General features: G+C 43.9%; 1 protein-coding gene across 1 annotated transcript; it reads right to left on the bottom strand.

Annotated features, from left to right (window-relative positions):
* Positions 1-383: 383 nt before the first annotated feature.
* itk (IL2 inducible T cell kinase) lies at positions 384-17,753 on the bottom strand. The gene is made up of 17 exons (XM_038992467.1): positions 17,616-17,753; positions 17,272-17,376; positions 16,914-16,995; positions 16,548-16,673; positions 10,592-10,629; positions 10,325-10,476; positions 10,042-10,107; positions 9,857-9,911; positions 8,472-8,551; positions 8,079-8,221; positions 7,442-7,513; positions 6,412-6,580; positions 5,803-6,019; positions 5,396-5,460; positions 5,028-5,146; positions 4,329-4,486; positions 384-449 (listed from the first exon to the last, which is right to left on the bottom strand). The coding sequence occupies exons 1-17, from the start codon at positions 17,751-17,753 to the stop codon at positions 384-386; spliced, it is 1,851 nt and encodes a 616-aa protein (XP_038848395.1).
* Between the last annotated feature and the right edge of the window lie 2,957 nt (positions 17,754-20,710).

The following is a 20,710-nucleotide window of genomic DNA, read 5'->3' as shown; positions in this document are numbered from 1 at the left end:
AAGAAAGTCTGTAGATGATGGGAATAGCCTGCATTATGACATCATGGGTAAATGGGTTGTGGGTGCCCTCTGATGGTCAGACTTTGAGCGACAGACAGTAAAATCAAACAAAAGTAAGCTTATGAAACAACTAATTAACACAATAGACAGAAAAAATGTATCAAGACACAAGAGAAGTAGATTTCTACATTTTATTAAAAAAATATGGTTTGCTACAAAATAAATAGAAACTTGAAGGAAATTAATAAATAACATAAACACAGCTAGCTAAGTATATTTCGTACAGTATCTTCAGTTTGGTTGAGCAAAATTATTCTGGCATGATTTACCCCGGATAGCTGGTTAGCACACCAGGTTTGGTTGAATGGCATGTTTGTTCAGGCTCAGAGGTCTGAGAGCGAGGCCAGCTCGTGCAGCAGGAGAGCAAAGGAAGGACGGTCGTCTGGTTTCTACACAGGAAGAGACAGATCAATCACAAGACATTATGCTTAAAACACATGCTACACTAAGAGCACAGGTAAACCAACCTATCAAGCTGAATCAGTAAGGTACAGGTAAACCAACCTACCAAGCTGAATCAGTAAGGTACAGGTAAACCAACCTACCAAGCTGAATCAGTAAGGAACAGGTAAACCAACCTACCAAGCAGAACCAGTAAGGTACAGGTGAACCAACCTATCAAGCAGAACCAGTAAGGTACAGGTAAACCAACCTATCAAGCTGAATCAGTAAGGTACAGGTAAACCAACCTACCAAGCAGAACCAGTAAGGTACAGGTAAACCAACCTACCAAGCTAAATCAGTAAGGTACAGGTAAACCAACCTACCAAGCAGAACCAGTAAGGTACAGGTAAACCAACCTACCAAGCTGAACCAGTAAGGTACAGGTAAACCAACCTACCAAGCTGAACCAGTAAGGTACAGGTAAACCAACCTACCAAGCTGAACCAGTAAGGTACAGGTAAACCAACCTACCAAGCTGAACCAGTAAGGTACAGGTAAACCAACCTACCAAGCTAAATCAGTAAGGTACAGGTAAACCAACCTACCAAGCTAAATCAGTAAGGTACAGGTAAACCAACCTATCAAGCTGAATCAGTAAGGTACAGGTAAACCAACCTACCAAGCTAAATCAGTAAGGTACAGGTAAACCAACCTATCAAGCTGAATCAGTAAGGTACAGGTAAACCAACCTACCAAGCTAAATCAGTAAGGTACAGGTAAACCAACCTATCAAGCTGAATCAGTAAGGTACAGGTAAACCAACCTACCAAGCAGAACCAGTAAGGTACAGGTAAACCAACCTACCAAGCAGAACCAGTAAGGTACAGGTAAACCAACCTACCAAGCTGAATCAGTAAGGTACAGGTAAACCAACCTACCAAGCAGAACCAGTAAGGTACAGGTAAACCAACCTACCAAGCTAAATCAGTAAGGTACAGGTAAACCAACCTACCAAGCAGAACCAGTAAGGTACAGGTAAACCAACCTACCAAGCTGAATCAGTAAGGTACAGGTAAACCAACCTACCAAGCAGAACCAGTAAGGTACAGGTAAACCAACCTACCAAGCTAAATCAGTAAGGTACAGGTAAACCAACCTACCAAGCAGAACCAGTAAGGTACAGGTAAACCAACCTACCAAGCTGAATCAGTAAGGTACAGGTAAACCAACCTACCAAGCAGAACCAGTAAGGTACAGGTAAACCAACCTACCAAGCTGAATCAGTAAGGTACAGGTAAACCAACCTACCAAGCTAAATCAGTAAGGTACAGGTAAACCAACCTACCAAGCAGAACCAGTAAGGTACAGGTAAACCAACCTACCAAGCTGAATCAGTAAGGTACAGGTAAACCAACCTACCAAGCTGAATCAGTAAGGTACAGGTAAACCAACCTACCAAGCTAAATCAGTAAGGTACAGGTAAACCAACCTACCAAGCAGAACCAGTAAGGTACAGGTAAACCAACCTACCAAGCAGAACCAGTAAGGTACAGGTAAACCAACCTACCAAGCTAAATCAGTAAGGTACAGGTAAACCAACCTACCAAGCAGAATCAGTAAGGTACAGGTAAACCAACCTACCAAGCAGAACCAGTAAGGTACAGGTGAACCAACCTATCAAGCTGAATCAGTAAGGTACAGGTAAACCAACCTACCAAGCTAAATCAGTAAGGTACAGGTAAACCAACCTACCAAGCAGAACCAGTAAGGTACAGGTAAACCAACCTACCAAGCAGAACCAGTAAGGTACAGGTAAACCAACCTACCAAGCTAAATCAGTAAGGTACAGGTAAACCAACCTACCAAGCAGAATCAGTAAGGTACAGGTAAACCAACCTACCAAGCAGAACCAGTAAGGTACAGGTAAACCAACCTACCAAGCTGAATCAGTAAGGTACAGGTAAACCAACCTACCAAGCAGAACCAGTAAGGTACAGGTAAACCAACCTACCAAGCAGAACCAGTAAGGTACAGGTAAACCAACCTACCAAGCTAAATCAGTAAGGTACAGGTAAACCAACCTACCAAGCAGAACCAGTAAGGTACAGGTAAACCAACCTACCAAGCTGAATCAGTAAGGTACAGGTAAACCAACCTACCAAGCAGAACCAGTAAGGTACAGGTGAACCAACCTATCAAGCTGAATCAGTAAGGTACAGGTAAACCAACCTACCAAGCTAAATCAGTAAGGTACAGGTAAACCAACCTACCAAGCAGAACCAGTAAGGTATAGGTAAACCAACCTACCAAGCAGAACCAGTAAGGTACAGGTAAACCAACCTACCAAGCAGAACCAGTAAGGTACAGGTAAACCAACCTACCAAGCTAAATCAGTAAGGTACAGGTAAACCAACCTACCAAGCTGAACCAGTAAGGTACAGGTAAACCAACCTACCAAGCAGAACCAGTAAGGTACAGGTAAACCAACCTACCAAGCTGAATCAGTAAGGTACAGGTAAACCAACCTACCAAGCTGAATCAGTAAGGTACAGGTAAACCAACCTATCAAGCTGAATCAGTAAGGTACAGGTAAACCAACCTACCAAGCAGAACCAGTAAGGTACAGGTAAACCAACCTACCAAGCTAAATCAGTAAGGTACAGGTAAACCAACCTACCAAGCTGAACCAGTAAGGTACAGGTAAACCAACCTACCAAGCAGAACCAGTAAGGTACAGGTAAACCAACCTACCAAGCTGAATCAGTAAGGTACAGGTAAACCAACCTATCAAGCTGAACCAGTAAGGTACAGGTAAACCAACCTACCAAGCAGAACCAGTAAGGTACAGGTAAACCAACCTACCAAGCAGAACCAGTAAGGTACAGGTAAACCAACCTATCAAGCTGAACCAGTAAGGTACAGGTAAACCAACCTACCAAGCAGAACCAGTAAGGTACAGGTAAACCAACCTACCAAGCTGAATCAGTAAGGTACAGGTAAACCAACCTACCAAGCAGAACCAGTAAGGTACAGGTAAACCAACCTACCAAGCAGAACCAGTAAGGTACAGGTAAACCAACCTATCAAGCTGAATCAGTAAGGTACAGGTAAACCAACCTACCAAGCTGAATCAGTAAGGTACAGGTAAACCAACCTACCAAGCTGAATCAGTAAGGTACAGGTGAACCAACCTACCAAGCTGAATCACTAAGGTAAAGGTGAACCAAGCTGAATCACTAAGGTAAAGGTGAACCAACCTACCAAGCTGAATCACTAAGGTAAAGGTGAGTCTGTCTACTGCAACATTTCCCAAACTCTGTCCTGGGGAGCCCAAGGGGTGCACATTTCATTTTTACCCTAGCACTGATTCAAATAATCAACTCCTCTTCAACCCACCCACCCACCCACACACACACACCCACCCAACTACATACACCCCCCCCCCCCCCACTACACCCACCCAACTACATACACCCCCCCCCCCCACTACACCCACCCAACTACACCCACCCACCCACCCAACTACATACACATACACCCCCAACTACATACACATACACCCCCAACTACACCCCCCCAACTACACCTACACTCAACTACACCCACCCACCCAACTACATACACCCCCCCCCCCCACTACACCCACCCAACTACACCTACACTCAACTACACACACCCACCCAACTACATACACCCCCCCCCCCCACTACCCCCACCCAACTACACCTACACCCACCCAACCACACCCACCCACACTACACCCACCCACACAACTACACCCACCCACACTACACCCACCCACCTACACTACACTACACCCACACGCACTACACTAGTGAGTCAGTAAGCTACAGGTGTGAACCAGGTAGATCATTCCCACCCACCTCCTTCCAACACCACTCCATGAGGAGGTGCACAGCCTCTGGGGCCTGTCTGGGTTTCAGCAGCCTCAGGCCTGCATTCAGGGCCTCCACCACCTCAAGATTAGACCGGTTGTCATATGGCAGACGGCCCTCCGTATACACCTCCCACATAAACACACCTGGAGGAGAGGAGTGGCGAGATGGGGAGTAGAGGGTAGGAGAGAGGAGTGGGGAGAAGGGGAGGGCAGGAGGAGAGGAGTGGGGAGGGGAGGAGGAGTGGGGAGAAGGGGAGGAGATTCAACATTCATTCATCATACCTCTAATATGATAACAGTTTAGAATTTGAAGAAGCTCAGTGTCTGACAATGCACAACAGTCTCACAGAGAAACAAATAAACCTACCAAAGGACCAGACGGTCTCAGAGAGGATGAATAACCCTACCAAAGGACCAGACGGTCTCAGAGAGGATGAATAAACCTACCAAAGGACCAGACGGTCTCAGAGAGGATGAATAACCTACCAAAGGACCAGACGGTCTCAGAGAGGATGAATAAACCTACCAAAGGACCAGACGGTCTCAGAGAGGATGAATAACCTACCAAAGGACCAGACGGTCTCAGAGAGGATGAATAAACCTACCAAAGGACCAGACGGTCTCAGAGAGGATGAATAAACCTACCAAAGGACCAGACGGTCTCAGAGAGGATGAATAAACCTACCAAAGGACCAGACGTCAGACTTGCTGCTGAACTTGCAGTACTTGATGACCTCAGGAGAAGACCACTTGATGGGGAACTTAGAGCCCTGAGAGCTGGTGTATTGGTCATCTAGAACAAACCTGGTAGGACAGGACAGGGGAGGACACACACGGTTATCTGCGTGCATCTCTGCAGCTTCCATGTATAGATGCACTTAGCCCCCTACCGAGTCTGACCGTTTAATGCACAGGTGGTAGTTCCCCTGTTACCTTAGAGCGGGTCACTGGTTCAAGTCTTCAACTGCTCTTCACCCTGAATCATCATATATTCTTGCCTTTATTGAAAACACACAACCTCAATGAGCATAAACCTGTCTGTCACAAACTCACCTGGTCATTCCAAAATCAGACACCTTCACCACGTTGTTGCAGGAAACCAGACAGTTTCTGGCTGCCTGTGAGGGTTGGGTTCAGAACACACACTTATGATCTGCAGTAGTTTGTCCATCTTCTATACTATACACTCCATTATCACTGAAAATACATCTAGGCCTTAACCAAGTTGAGATGTCTTACAGTTCCTTGATGCTTTGGCCAGTGAGGTAAACCAACCCTTTCTAAGTTGTTCTGTGTTTTGTTTATATACATTAATAAAATATGTGTCTGTAAAGTGTGTTGAGACTTGTTAAATGTGCTTAAAATAAATTGTGACTTGACTGAACAAGCTCACACGCAATCAAGAACGTACGCACGCACACACACATGTTCAGGTCTGAAAGTGTCTTTGGGTGGGTTACCAGGTCTCTGTGGATGAAGTTGTTGCTCTCCAGGTATGCCATCCCTTCACTGACGTCCAGACACATCCCCAGTAGGCTGTCCTGGGACATACGCCCCCTCCTGGCTCGGAGGTAGTCTGACAGGCAGCCCTGCTCCATCAACTCAAACACCAGACACATGGGAGAATGCTGGGTACACACACCATACAGCTGCACCAGCTTACAGTGGGACAGCATCCTGCAACACCAGACACATGGGAGAATGCTGGGTACACACACCATACAGCTGCACCAGCTTACAGTGGGACAGCATCCTGCAACACCAGACACATGGGAGAATGCTGGGTACACACACCATACAGCTGCACCAGCTTACAGTGGGACAGCATCCTGCAACACGGACACACACACACACACAGGCACACGTATGCACACACACACGGGTACTCGTATACACACACACACACACACGATCTGATCAAATGTAGTTAATTACATAGTATGGGTACAGGGTGTCATTTAAGACACAGCACTGCATTTGACGTGAGTCGACTCTGGTTATATTAACCCACTATGTAGGGAATAGGGTGTCCTCTAAGATGTCCCCCCTCCACTATAAAGTCCACTCACGTCATGACCCTGGCCTCCTCTTTGAAGTCCTCCTCAGACATGGCTCCCTTCCTGACCATCTTCACAGCTACCCTGCGCTCTCTCCACCGCCCCTGGAGTACCAGGCCAAACTGACCGCTGCCCACTTCCTCACCTAGAGTCAGCTCTGCCGGGTCCACCTCCCACTGACCTGGATGGTGGGAGGAGGGAGGGGGAGAGAGAGGGAGGGGCGAGGGGGAGAGAGAGGGAGGGAGGAGGGAGAGAGAGGGAGGGGGAGAGAGAGGGAGATGGGAGAGGGAGGGAGGAGGGTGAGAGAGGGAGGGGCGAGGGGAAGAGAGAGAGAGGGGGGAGAAGGAAGGAGGGGCGAGGGGGAGAGAGAGGGAGGGGGAGAAGGAGGGAGGGGCGAGGGGGAGAGAGAGGGAGGGGGGGGGAGAGTGCATAGGTAATAATGACATACTAATGCAATTATTTGAAAATACATCAAGCCTGAACACAACATGGTACACTGTGGTTGCCTGCCACATTCTCCTCCAGGTAGTCCCTCCTGTCTGGAGGTTTTCAGGGTGTGGTGGAGCTGCCTGGTAACAGCTGGGGCTGCTACACCTGGGTACCTCATCACACACGTGTCTACCTTACATCACCACTTATGTCATCCCAGTCCTAATGCTTTTAGAATAGCAAAACACATGCCAATTCTCACTGTCATGCATATGTTTGGTTTAAGCATATCTTTATTACACAGTACACCAGGTTTTGTATAGAGCAGATTTGATTTTACACAGTAACTTATCTATAACATATGTGTGTTATAGACACCTCTGGTGTGTTATCTGCTTTGTGTTTGATCTTTAGAATTGTCATGTAATTCAGGATTAGGAAACTTCCATAGAGATAGTTAGAGGACTCATCTGCCCATGCTGTAACAGACACTACAATGGCACAGATGCAAAAATGAGTCCTCTAACTATCTCTATGATACCTTCCATAATCAATAACCAAACAAAATTGCTGCTGGCTGCCTGGAGACAGAAGCAGCAGGTCGACCTCTGACCTGAGAGTTCCGCAGGGCTCTGAGAGCTCTCTCTACCCTGAGAGACAGGATGCCTCAGTCGCGTGATCAGACCTGCAGAGAATACACACATGAACGCACACACACACACACACACACACACACACACACACACACACACACACACACACACACACACACACACACACACACACACACACACACACACACACACACACACACACACACACACACACACACAGGTTGAATGTCAAGATGAAACAACAAAACTATATTTGCATATACTGGGAGTTAGATCATGTAGAGGCATTAGGCTATTCTGCCTCAACAATAGAACACATTAACTATTATTTTACAGGCAGTTTCCTCTGTAGACTGTTGATGCAAGGAAACGATTCCACGCTATACTAAGGGAAGAACATCGGGACCATAGAACGTATAGAACCATTTCATACTACATTAACGCTCCGCTCCCATCTCCCTCTCTACTGTGGGAGATCCATGTGTGCTGGTGAAACCTTACATGACCCCTGAAGATGCCTTTATCTCAACGGACTAACAAACACAGTTTTGTGGTGCATGTCCAAATAGGTCACACTGGCCTGGCTGTAAACAAATGTATTAGGTAGCTCAGGTGAGCCACTGATAACCTAAATACCTGCAGCGTTGTGTTGGTGGTACTGGATGAGCTCAGGAATGGTGCTGAACAGGTATTTCTCTGCCAGGTAAAACTTGGACTCCTCTACCTCTGACTGTCTGATCTGGTAGTGCTTCACCCGCGGGTTCTTCTGCCCGTTGGATCTGAACGGGGTTCATCATCATGTAACTACGCCATAGCAAAATCTTTAAAGTGGCAATATGCAGTTCAAACAATAACAAAGCAGACAACCCGCCACTGTTATGGTAAAAAGCTGAGGGATGGGGCTGGAGACATGTAACCACTTTCAAATTCATAGACAGAGCTAGAGATGTCCCAATACCAATCGCTGATTGCCCCTTTAACTGACTGTCATTGAAGCTGAGTGACATGGCTGAAACAGGCAGTAGTTACCCTGGGGCTTTAGTGAAGACAGACACAGTGTAGACGCCTGCATGCCTGGAGTCTCGCACCATAAAGGCTCCTTCCTTACCCTGCACAAACACAACATTTCATTTCAGTAGGATAAATCATAATTGTATCTGTTGAGTCCATTAGGTTGAATTTGTTGTATGTTACACCATACTTGAGTGACATAGAAATTGCCTTTTCAATCTCTACTCATGGGAATAAGGCTTGACATGATAACACAGTGAGCCAATGTCACACTACACAACCCTCCCCTCCCACTGTCACACTACACAACCCTCCCCTCCCACTGTCACACTACACAACCCTCCCCTCCCCTCCCACTGTCACACTACACAACCCTCCCACCATCACACTACACAACCCTCCCCTCCCACTGTCACACTACACAACCCTCCCCTCCCACTGTCACACTACACAACCCTCCCCTCCCACTGTCACACTACACAACCCTCCCACCATCACACTACACAACCCTCCCACCATCACACTACACAACCCTCCCACCATCACACTACACAACCCTCCCACCATCACACTACACAACCCTCCCACTGTCACACTATACAACCCTCCCACCATCACACTACACAACCCTCCCCTCCCACCATCACACTACACAACCCTCCCCTCCCACCATCACACTACACAACCCTCCCCTCCCACTGTCACACTACACAACCCTCCCACCATCACACTACACAACCCTCCCACCATCACACTACACAACCCTCCCACCATCACACTACACAACCCTCCCACCATCACACTACACAACCCTCCCACCATCACACTACACAACCCTCCCACCATCACACTACACAACCCTCCCACTGTCACCATGCACCATGTCTCGTCTGTCTGTAAAATCCAGCATGACATATTTACAACAGGAAATCCTGGACCTGAGTAAACTGCACCGCAGTTTCAAATGTCATGTTTCACTCTGTGTGTGTGTGTGTGTGTGTGTGTGTGTGTGTGTGTGTGTGTGTGTGTGTGTGTGTGTGTGTGTGTGTGTGTGTGTGTGTGTGTGTGTGTGTGTGTGTGTGTGTGTGTGTGTGTGTGTGTGTGTGTGTGTGTGTGTGTGCATCTTGCAAAATGCAGCTTTTGCATCCGTGCTGCTGGATGCAAAAGATTTTCAGGATAAATTCAAAACATGAACATCTCATTCTCAAACGTGATCAATAATTATTTTTTTAAATTCACATATATATATTTTTTAGGGATTACAAAAACATGCTTTCAACCAGTTTTGTCTGGTTGTAATTCTGATAACCTTGCTTTTTGATTGAATCAAGCCCAACATGTCTTTCCTCTCTCTTCTGTAGTCCAGTTAAATACCAAGCTGAAGATGGTCGGCGTTGTTTTACCTCTGTCATCAGAAGTCCCTCAGCTCTCCCTCTCGTTATGTCTTTGTTGTACCATCTGAATGTGAATTAGAAACAACAAAGACAACCAATAAGATGTCTGAAATAAAAGGCTGAACAGTGTACAATTGTTATTTTATACTTTATAAATAGTCAGGAAAATTGTATTTGATATAAATCAGACTCACTCAAATCTGTTGAAGTTGTCGCAGGATTTCTCTGCTATATACATGCAAGGTACAAAACCTGAGTTTCTATTGAAGGAAAGGACAAAATGGGATGAATACTGTAGGTGTGTACAACTATAAAACCAATAATACATATTACAGCTAGGATCACAGGGTTGTCATAAGGTTATCATATGACATAGGGTTGTCATGGGGTTGTCATGGGGTTGTCACAGAGTCGTCATACGGTTTTCGTAGGGTTGACATAGCGTTGTCATATGGTTATCATGCTGTCTCTCCTTACCCTCTGTGGTCCTGTACCGTCCACCAGTTATGGTGGGAACTGTCAGTCAGGATGTACTCCTGGTCTTTGTGAAGGGGCAGGTCTGTGTCTTCATGGGGACTGTAGTTTTGTAGCGCTACCACCACCCTCCGGCCCGGGTCAGAGAGCCGCCGCTAGTGGCACGATGTAAGGGAAACACTGATCATTAGCATTAATATGACTCAGCAACATACTGTACATTTACAGGCACAGTGAAGTAAATAGAGGCGACTTATCATGCATATTTACCTGTGGGTCCGGGGTTGGAGGGAGAGGCTTCTGGGATGCTACAGAAGAACATTTCCTGGTTAATTCTTCAAAGTTCTCGTGTTCTAACAGTGGTGGGAAAAGTACTCAATTGTCATTGTAAAGATCCCTTAATAGAAAATGACTCAAGGAAAAGTTAAAGTCTCCAAGGAAAATACTACTTGAGAAAAAGTCTAAAAGTATTTGATTTTAAATATATTTAAGTATCAAAAGTAAATGGAATTGCTAAAATGTACTTAAGTCTCAAAGTAAAAGTATCAACCATTTAAAATTCATTATATTAAGCAAACCAGACGGCATCATTTGATTTAAAAAGAAATGTTGACGGATAGCCAGGGGCACACTCCAACACTCAGACATCATTTACTGATAACCAGGGGCACACTCCAACACTCAGACATCATTTACTGATAGCCAGGGGCAACACTCCAACACTCAGACATCATTTACTGATAGCCAGGGGCAACACTCCAACACTCAGACATCATTTACTGATAGCCAGGGGCAACACTCCAACACTCAGACATCATTTACTGATAGCCAGGGGAACACTCCAACACTCAGACATCATTTACTGATAACCAGGGGCACACTCCAACACTCAGACATCATTTACTGATAACCAGGGGCACACTCCAACACTCAGACATCATTTACTGATAACCAGGGGCACACTCCAACACTCAGACATCATTTACTGATAACCAGGGGCACACTCCAACACTCAGACATCATTTACTGATAACCAGGGGCACACTCCAACACTCAGACATCATTTACTGATAACCAGGGGCACACTCCAACACTCAGACATCATTTACTGATAACCAGGGGCACACTCCAACACTCAGACATCATTTACTGATAACCAAGGGCACACTCCAACACTCAGACATCATTTACTGATAACCAGGGGCACACTCCAACACTCAGACATCATTTACTGATAACCAGGGGCACACTCCAACACTCAGACATCATTTACTGATAACCAGGGGCACACTCCAACACTCAGACATCATTTACTGATAACCAGGGGCACACTCCAACACTCAGACATCATTTACTGATAACCAGGGGCACACTCCAACACTCTGACATAATTTACTGATAACCAGGGGCACACTCCAACACTCAGACATCATTTACTGATAACCAGGGGCACACTCCAACACTCAGACATCATTTACTGATAACCAGGGGCACACTCCAACACTCAGACATCATTTACTGATAACCAGGGGCACACTCCAACACTCAGACATCATTTACTGATAACCAGGGGCACACTCCAACACTCAGACATCATTTACTGATAACCAGGGGCACACTCCAACACTCAGACATAATTTACTGATAACCAGGGGCACACTCCAACACTCAGACATCATTTACTGATAACCAGGGGCACACTCCAACACTCAGACATCATTTACTGATAACCAGGGGCACACTCCAACACTCAGACATCATTTACTGATAACCAGGGGCACACTCCAACACTCAGACATCATTTACTGATAACCAGGGGCACACTCCAACACTCAGACATCATTTACTGATAACCAGGGGCACACTCCAACACTCAGACATCATTTACTGATAACCAGGGGCACACTCCAACACTCAGACATCATTTACTGATAACCAGGGGCACACTCCAACACTCAGACATCATTTACTGATAACCAGGGGCACACTCCAACACTCAGACATCATTTACTGATAACCAGGGGCACACTCCAACACTCAGACATAATTTACTGATAACCAGGGGCACACTCCAACACTCAGACATCATTTACTGATAACCAGGGGCACACTCCAACACTCAGACATCATTTACTGATAACCAGGGGCACACTCCAACACTCAGACATCATTTACAAACGAAGCATTTGTGTTTAGTGAGTCCGCCAGATCAGAGGCAGTAGGGATGACCAGGATATTCTCTTCTCAGGACCATTTTCCTGTCAAAATGTAATGAGTACTTTTGGGTGTCAGGGAAAATGTAAGGAGTAAAAAGGATATAATTTTCTTTAGGAATGTAGTGAAGTAAAAGTAAAACTTGGCCAAAAATATAAATAGTAAAGTACAGATACCCTAAAAAACCACTTAAGTAGTGATTAAAGCATTTTTACTTTTGTACTGTACACCACTGGGTTCTAAGCTGACATATGGAATTGTTTTAAAAAGGTGATGGATCATTTAGCTATTTGATTTAGAATTTTAGGACCCCTTTAGGTATCAAAAAAATAAATATATATGTGATAAAATATTGAATTTGGCCTTTACTACTATAGTCCATATAGAAACGTATTGAATAACACATTCATGAATGGCAAAAAAGAGAAATAAGGAATAAGGTTTGTAATGATGTTGCCCTGTTGGGTGAGGTTTATGACCCTCCCATAAATACATTTCCCCCTTTTCTCTCCACTCTACAGACTGGACTCTTGGAAAGCCCTTTGTTAACATAGAGAGAGTATGGTAACATCAAAAGGTTGGAGAATGGAACAATATTTCCCTTTCTCAACCAGTTGAATGTGTCCGTTGGTGCTTAAAGAATATGATGTCGGATCAGTTGGTGTCTAGGACATTATATCTGATGTTAGGACGACATAATTTATATCTTGGAAAGTCTGCACATTCCAGTTATCAGATTCACATGGAATTGTTGTGCAACTGAAATGTTTAAATATGAAACTATTTGTGAAAAGATTTAATGTAATTTTAGCTTCTAAATGAGATCATTTTTTTCCTAAGTAAACTATGCTCACTCAGTGGCCACGCCCAAGTGAACAGACATTGGTTGAGAACTATGAAACACGCCCTTCTTTCCCCCAGTACAAAAGCCTGTTAGTTCCAGATGACATAAGGATGTCCATACGTTTAAAAGGGCTAATTTCAACTACAACCTAACAAAATTAACATTTAGTTTCAGAAATGTTAGGACTGCTGTCCTAACGTTTAAAATGGTGAATTACAATGTGGAGGTGACGATCACCACGCTGGAATGGTGAATTTCGACCAGAATACAGCGCAAGCTGATTATGGCAACTTGGTATGAACTTTGAACGATTATTCACTAAAGAAGAAGTGATACCCCCTAGACGTCGAGTTATCAGCTGCAGCTGTACATGTACGTGGCCTAGGAAAGGACAGACAATCTCAGAAGAACGACAGGGTACTTTAACGTATCCGCTCTACAACACTACGACCAGAAAGATTCTTCAAAGGACAATGGCGATCTCTGCTGGGTAAACCAGTCTTCCATCTTCGACCCATCTATCGAAGCGCAGCTCAGAGTAAATATATATCTTGCATTTTCCTTTCCCAAATGTGCAGTTATTAGAATGCATAAGATTCTGTATTTACGGTAGCATAGCTTCTCAAGGTCCGATAGAGACCAAAACTCTTTGTCCCTCAGTCTTCCCGCTCTTTCATTCAAACCCAACCCCCTTCCTTTGTGTAACCAGCCGTCATATTGGGTTAGCCTACTAGGGGCTTTTCATGACATGATTAGTAATCAATGTGTGATCTATCCTGTGTATACATATATGTAATTCTGTGTGATTATTTAGGTATTTAGCAAATAAATAATTATGCCAATTTGTGTGTTGCTGATTCAACTTATTAGCTAGGGTTCGTGCAGATAAGCAAGTACTTATGACAATCAGAATGAGACCGATCGAGGTGACGATTAATAATTGACTGCTAATGATATAAACGATTTTCAGATCTATAAGAGACTGGATTCGGGAGAAAACCGCTCTATATAAATTAATGCTTCTGTGGTGCCCCAGGTTATTAATGGGTTTTGCATGGTTTAATTAAATCGTTAGGTATTCGATTTGATAAAATAGCAGGTCAAAATGTAATCAGTCAGAGACACGACAGGTTTTAAAGTGTCTGTCCTATATCTAGGAGATAAAAGAAAGCTCAGGAAATACATATACAGTGCCAGACACCTGAAAAGTACCAGATTCCTCTGTAGCCACCCTTTGCCTTGATGACAGCTTTGCACACTCTTGGCATTCTCTCAACCAGCTTCATGAGGTAGTCACCTGGAATGCATTTCATTTCAGGTGCCTTGGAAAAATTTCTTTGTGGAATTTCTTTCCTTCTTAATGCGTTTGAGCCAATCAGTTGTGTTGTGACAAGGTAGGGGTGGTATACAGAAGTTAGCCCTATTTGGTTAAAGACCAAGTCCATATTATGGCAAGAATAGCTCAAATAAGCAAAGAGACAGGACAGTCCATCATTACATTAAGACATGAAGTTCAGTAAATGCGGAAAACTTCAAGAACTTCAAGCGCTGTGATGAAACTGGCTCTCATGAGGACTGCCACAGGAAAGGAAGAGTTACCTCTGCTGCAGAAGATAAGTTCATTAGTTACCAGCCTTAGAAATTGCAGCCCAAATAAATGCTTCACAGAGTTCAGGTAACAGACACATCTTAACATCAACTGTTCAGAAGAGACTATGTGAATCAGGCCTTCATGGTCAAATTGCTGCAAAGAAACCACTACTAAAGGACACCAATAAGAAGAAGAAACTTGCTTGGGCAAAGAAACATGAGCAATGGACATTAGACCGGTGGAAATCTGTCCTTTGGTCTGATGAGTCCAAATTTGAGATTTTTGGTTCCAACCGCTGTGTCTTTGTGAGACGCAGAGTAGGTGAACGGATGTTCTCCGCATGTGTGGTTCCCACCGTGAAGCATGGAGAAAGAGTAGTGATGGTGTGGGGGTGCTTTGCTGGTGACACTGTCTGTGATTTATTTAGAATTCATGGCACACTTAACCAGCATGGCTACCACAGAATTCTGCAGTGATACGCCATCCCATCTGTTTTGTGCTTAGTGGAACTATCATTTGTTTTTCAACAGGACAATTACCCAACACACTTCCAGGCTGTGTAAGGGCTATTTGATCAAGAAGGAAAGTTATGTAGTGCTGCATCAGATGACCTGGCCTCCACAATCTCCCGACCTCAACCCAATTGAGGTGGTTTGGGATGAGTTAGAATGCAAAGTGACGGAAAAGCAGCCAAAACTTGCTCAGCATATGTAGGAACTCCTTCAAGACTTTTGGAAAAGCATCCCAGGTGAAGCTGGTTGAGAGAGTGCCAAGAGTGAGCAAAGCTGTCATCAAGTTAAAGGGTGGCTACTTTGAAGAATCTCAAATATATTTTGCTTTATTTAACACTTATTTGGTTACTACTAATATGTGTTATTTCATAGTTTGTATGTCTTCACTTTTATTTTACATTGTAGAAAATAGTAAAAATAAAGAAAACCCTTTGAATGAGTAGGTGTGTCCACACTTTTGACTGGTAGTGTATATATTTTTTACACATATTTCTTTTTTTGGCACAAAACTACCTCCATACTTCCATTAATTTGTATGGGTTACCTTCAGACGAGGCCTGTGAGAGCCTCCCTTTTCTATAGAGTGGTCATATTAGTATTTAGGCTAAACCATTCGAATGCTACAGACGTTATCGTGAGAAGATCGATTTTCGGGTCTGACAAACATCGCTGTAACTCTGCCACTTTCCACCTCAGATGCGGAAGGGCGACATGGCGGATGTGGTGGATTGAGACGCAGCCCACGCAGAATAAACAGATATCTCTAGCTTAAACTGACAGATTTTGATGGGGAATTTTTTATGTTACTTAGATTGACGCGCCAGTGCGTCAATAAGGTCTAGGAGGTTAAATTCACATTATAGGCAGTTATCATTATATACTTTTTAAAGGGATTATAAATGGTTTGTATGCAAGACAACAATAATCATCATCATAATCATAAGCATAATCATATAATAATGCATGTTGTGCATATAATGCATATAATAATGCAAGACATTGTGTGTGGGAAATGTGTTCTTCAAATGAAATAGTATTTTTTATGCTGTGGTGCGGTAGCTGTACCATATCCCATAGGGTCGTACTCCTGACACCCCGTAGCCATCTTCTCTGTCTGGTAACAGCACCTCCACCTCCCCTCCATCCAGAAGTTGGGGTGATACTTCAGGAGTAATGCGTTGCACTTGGTCTCTTCATGGCAAGAGAGAGAAATTAAATACAGCGTAAGACATGGAGGCTCAAATGTGTCATAGAGCTTATAATATAATGTTGATATAATACTCTTAATATTATGTGTTGATTTTGGTATCTTACATGTTAAGGTATATATATTATGGTATATATGACAAAACTCAGCTCTGAGAGACTCTGTGTAGTATTTTTATTATGGGTTTAACGTTAAATGTGTTGTCTTCCATAACTGCTGCTCACCTTCCTTCAGAGCTCGGACCCATCTCTGACGACAGTCGTTGTCCGGGGCGAAGATGTATAGGTAACAGTTGTCATGGACAACCTGTTAAGACATTTATGCATATTTGAAAAAAACTGTGTCATGGCTTATTTATAAATGAAAGTCATTGTAAAGTGTCCCAATGGTCAGTAATTAGCATTCCAGGAACTAGCATTCCAGTAATTAGCATTCCAGTAATTAGCTTTCCAGTCATTAGCATTCCAGAAATTAGCTTTCCAGTAATTAGCATTCCAGTAATTAGCTTTCCAGTCATTAGCTTTCCAGTCATTAGCTTTCCAGTCATTAGCATTCCAGTAATTAGCATTCCAGTGGTCTTACCTGGAAGGGGTACTTGTTGCTGCAGGGGATTGGGACTTCACTGCACACTATCTCCACACACTTGATCCTGGAGAGCTCAATGCAGCCTTTCTGGCTGGGCTTTTTCTGAAGATGAATACAGGTTTCTATCAACATCTTCACAACTTCCCATTTGCACATCAAACAATACAACCCCCATAAAGTAACTGTCATGTAAAAGTCATATTTCTTCATAACTCAATATATGATTTAAAAAATGACACTGCTGAACTGTAACATGTAAAAGAATTTCAACAAAATGTCATTCTTGCCAGCAATTGATAAACAAACAAACCACACAATTTGTCAATAAAAATTGTACATGCCCCAGGGCGCTGTTCAGAATAGGTCAGGTCCTGGGTGTCCAAGACAAATAATCTTTCCTTGTAATTGCAGGGCGACGTCCTTCGCTTCTGTTGAGATTTCTTGATGAGAGTCCCCTTCAAGATTACCGTGGGGAGCATAGTGAACACAGATACCTTGCTAACATTGAGAGACAGAGAGAGAGAGAGACAGCGAGGTGGGCTGTAGAGTTAGACTGAACACCTATGGAGGAGTGGAGAGAAGGAAAAGAGTGTTGGGAGTTAGTGTCGTGTGAGTTTCCGGTGTAGATATATGTAAACCACTTCCTTGAGCATGACAGATAGAAAGAGACCAACTCTCAGACACATACAAACTCATTCTGCAAAGATACACACTCAGACTAAGATGCACACACACACACACCCACACAAGTCGAAACATCACAAACTGCATTGGTGCACAGAACCACAGGGCCTGAGCAGCTCTCTCCCCAGAAATGAGGCTAAACACACACTTACAAAATTCACAGTTGAACAAATGCTATTATGCAGGTAACTTCCAAACTAATGAAAACATTTGAGTAAATGAGTGATACAAAGTATATTGCTTCCACAACAGTGTGGTTCTTCAGTTAATTAAGCAATTAGCATCCCCTTATGCTTAGGGTCATGTATGAAAATGCTGGGCAGGCCATTATTTTGCCTACCATGGCTATGCTCCCATAGGATGACAATACCCCCATCCACAGGACAGGAGTGGTCACTGTATGGGTTTATGAGCATGAAAATGATGTAAACCATATACCAAGGCCCTCTCAGTCACCAAATCTCACCACACTTATGGGAGATTCTGGAGCCACGCCTGAAACAGTGTTTTCCACCACCATCAACAAAACACCAAATTATGGAGTTTCTCATGGAAGAATGGTGTCGCATCCCTCCAATAGAGTTCCAGACACTAGTAGAATCTATGCCAAAGTGCATTGAAGCTGTTCTGGCTCATGGTGCCCAACACCCTATTAAGAGACTTTATGTTGGTATTTCCATTATTTTGGCAGTTACCTCCATATACACACAATATACAGTACAGGTAACTGACTAAATAAAGGAGATGCCTTATTAAAGGCCCAGTGTTTTATATATATTTCCCCACCATGAGGTTGGAATAATACTGTGAAATTGTGAACATTTTGATAATGCCCCTTTAGTGTAAGCGCCGTTTGAAGAGACCACCTGGTGACATCACCAGGCAGAAAATAAGTTAATAGACCAATAAGAAAGAAAGTCCCAAACCTCTCTGCCAATAACAGCTAGTTTTCCCCTCCCCACTCAGACCACACCAAGACAGTCCGAGCAAAATTATTGCTTTATTCGCTAAGAAGCTATTTTTATTTATTTTTGACCATTTATTTTTTTGCATACGTTTTAGCCAGTAATTCTGCAAGTAGCACTCACAAGCCAAATGTGGTCCAGGAAAATTACTGTGTGTACATCATGTGCCTTTTGCTAGCTGTCACTCATATGGCGAGAAGCTGAAGCTCATTGGATGAACTCGAATTGCTAGGGGCTGGCCCAGTTGGTGGAAAATGTATGGAAAATGGCACACCACAGCTTCCAGAAAATGGCTAATTGCAGTAAGACAGTAAAAATGGTCATAGTTTATGCATGTATGAATTGCACATTGACACATCCAGCCCAAAGCGGGAGGTTTAAAAAATATTTAGTAGTCACCAAAGTTCTGGAAGATGTCTTTAATTGTTAACCAGAAATGATTTGATATAGAGATTCATATAAGGGGTGGGTCTAATCCTGAATGCTGATTGGTTAAACCGCATTCCAGACGTTGTCTACTCCAAAAATTACCACAGGCTGAATCTAAGATGTTGAAATGCCTATTTACTCTTTTCCATCTGACTGCGCAATCCACTGTTTCATCAGCCCAGCCATACAATTTATAAACTTGATCTCCACAATAAAAAGCATCTAGACATTATCTCACATTTATTTTGCACTAACATTTCATTTTCAACAGAGGATATTTGTATAAACCTTGCTGTCTGTCTCTCTGACATTTGCAACACTATTTCAATATTCAAATTCGATCTCCAGCTTTCGCATAGACAGGCAGGCAGCTTTTCTCAGCCGGCTCCTGTGCGTCTCCCCAGCCCGGTACGTCCTGTGCCGGCTCCACGCTCCAGGCCTCCTGTGCGTCTCCCCAGCCCGGTACGTCCTGTGCCGTCTCCACGCTCAGGCCTCCTGTGCGTCTCCCCAGCCCGGGTCTACGTCCCGGACCGGACCCGCCACCGAGGCTAGATGCCCACCCGGACCCTCCCCCATAGAGTCAGGTTTTGCGGCCGGAGTCCGCACCTTTTGGGGGGGGGGGGGGGGGCTTTTTATTCTCTATGTTGGTTAGGTCAGGGTGTGACTAGGGCGAGTACTCTAGTTTTTGTATTTCTATGTTGGCCTGGTATGGTTCCCAATCAGAGGCAGCTGTCTATCGTTGTCTCTGATTGGGGATCATATTTAGGTAGCCTTTTTCCACCTGTTGTGTGTGGGACCTTGTTTTTGTATTGTAGCCTTTTGCACAACAAAGCTGCACGTTATTTTTGTTACTCTTTGTTTTGTTGCTGGTTCACATTAATAAACATGATTAACGCCTTCCACGCTGCACCTTGGTCCAATCCTTCCAACAACAATCGTTACAGGTGCTTTCAAGACAACTGGGAAGTCGGAGCTCTAGAAAGATGCCCGAGTTCCTGACTTGGAATTCCGAGTTGGATGACGATTCAAAATAATTTTTCCCAGTTGTCTTGAATGCACTGAAATCGGAAGTCTAAGATTTCCAAGTAACGAGTTCCCAGTTGTTTTGAACACGCCAAATGTCAAGAAACCTGTCTATTTTGCTTGAAAGTATGTAATGTCACGGTTACAAAGCTATATGACATTACAGAGAACATGTAAATTATCTCACATCTCAGAAAAGATTTGTAATGTATGTACTTGTTGTTCATGAAATTCGTGCTAATGTTGGGTGTTTGAGCAAGAGCCCAATTGACTCCCATTCACTCTTTGAAGAAGAGCTCTCCTTGTCCCAGAATCGCCCATAATGCACCGTGTGG

This window comes from Salvelinus namaycush, chromosome 5 (genome assembly GCF_016432855.1).
Source record: "Salvelinus namaycush isolate Seneca chromosome 5, SaNama_1.0, whole genome shotgun sequence".
Classification (NCBI taxonomy): domain Eukaryota; kingdom Metazoa; phylum Chordata; class Actinopteri; order Salmoniformes; family Salmonidae; genus Salvelinus; species Salvelinus namaycush.
The sequence above is the reverse complement of the archived record's forward strand: the minus strand, read 5'-3'. Positions and strand labels throughout refer to the sequence as shown.

What these genes read in the sequence shown, in the direction of transcription:
- itk (XM_038992467.1), bottom strand. Translation starts at nt 17,753, where the DNA reads ATGCTCCCCACGGTAATCTTGAAGGGGACTCTCATCAAGAAATCTCAA. An exon ending in GTCTTCACTAAAGCCCCAGG is followed by an intron (nt 8,222 to 8,471) that starts GTAACTACTGCC and finishes AACCCCGTTCAG; the next exon opens with ATCCAACGGGCAGAAGAACC. An exon ending in ACTTCATCCACAGAGACCTG is followed by an intron (nt 5,461 to 5,802) that starts GTAACCCACCCA and finishes CAACCCTCACAG; the next exon opens with GCAGCCAGAAACTGTCTGGT.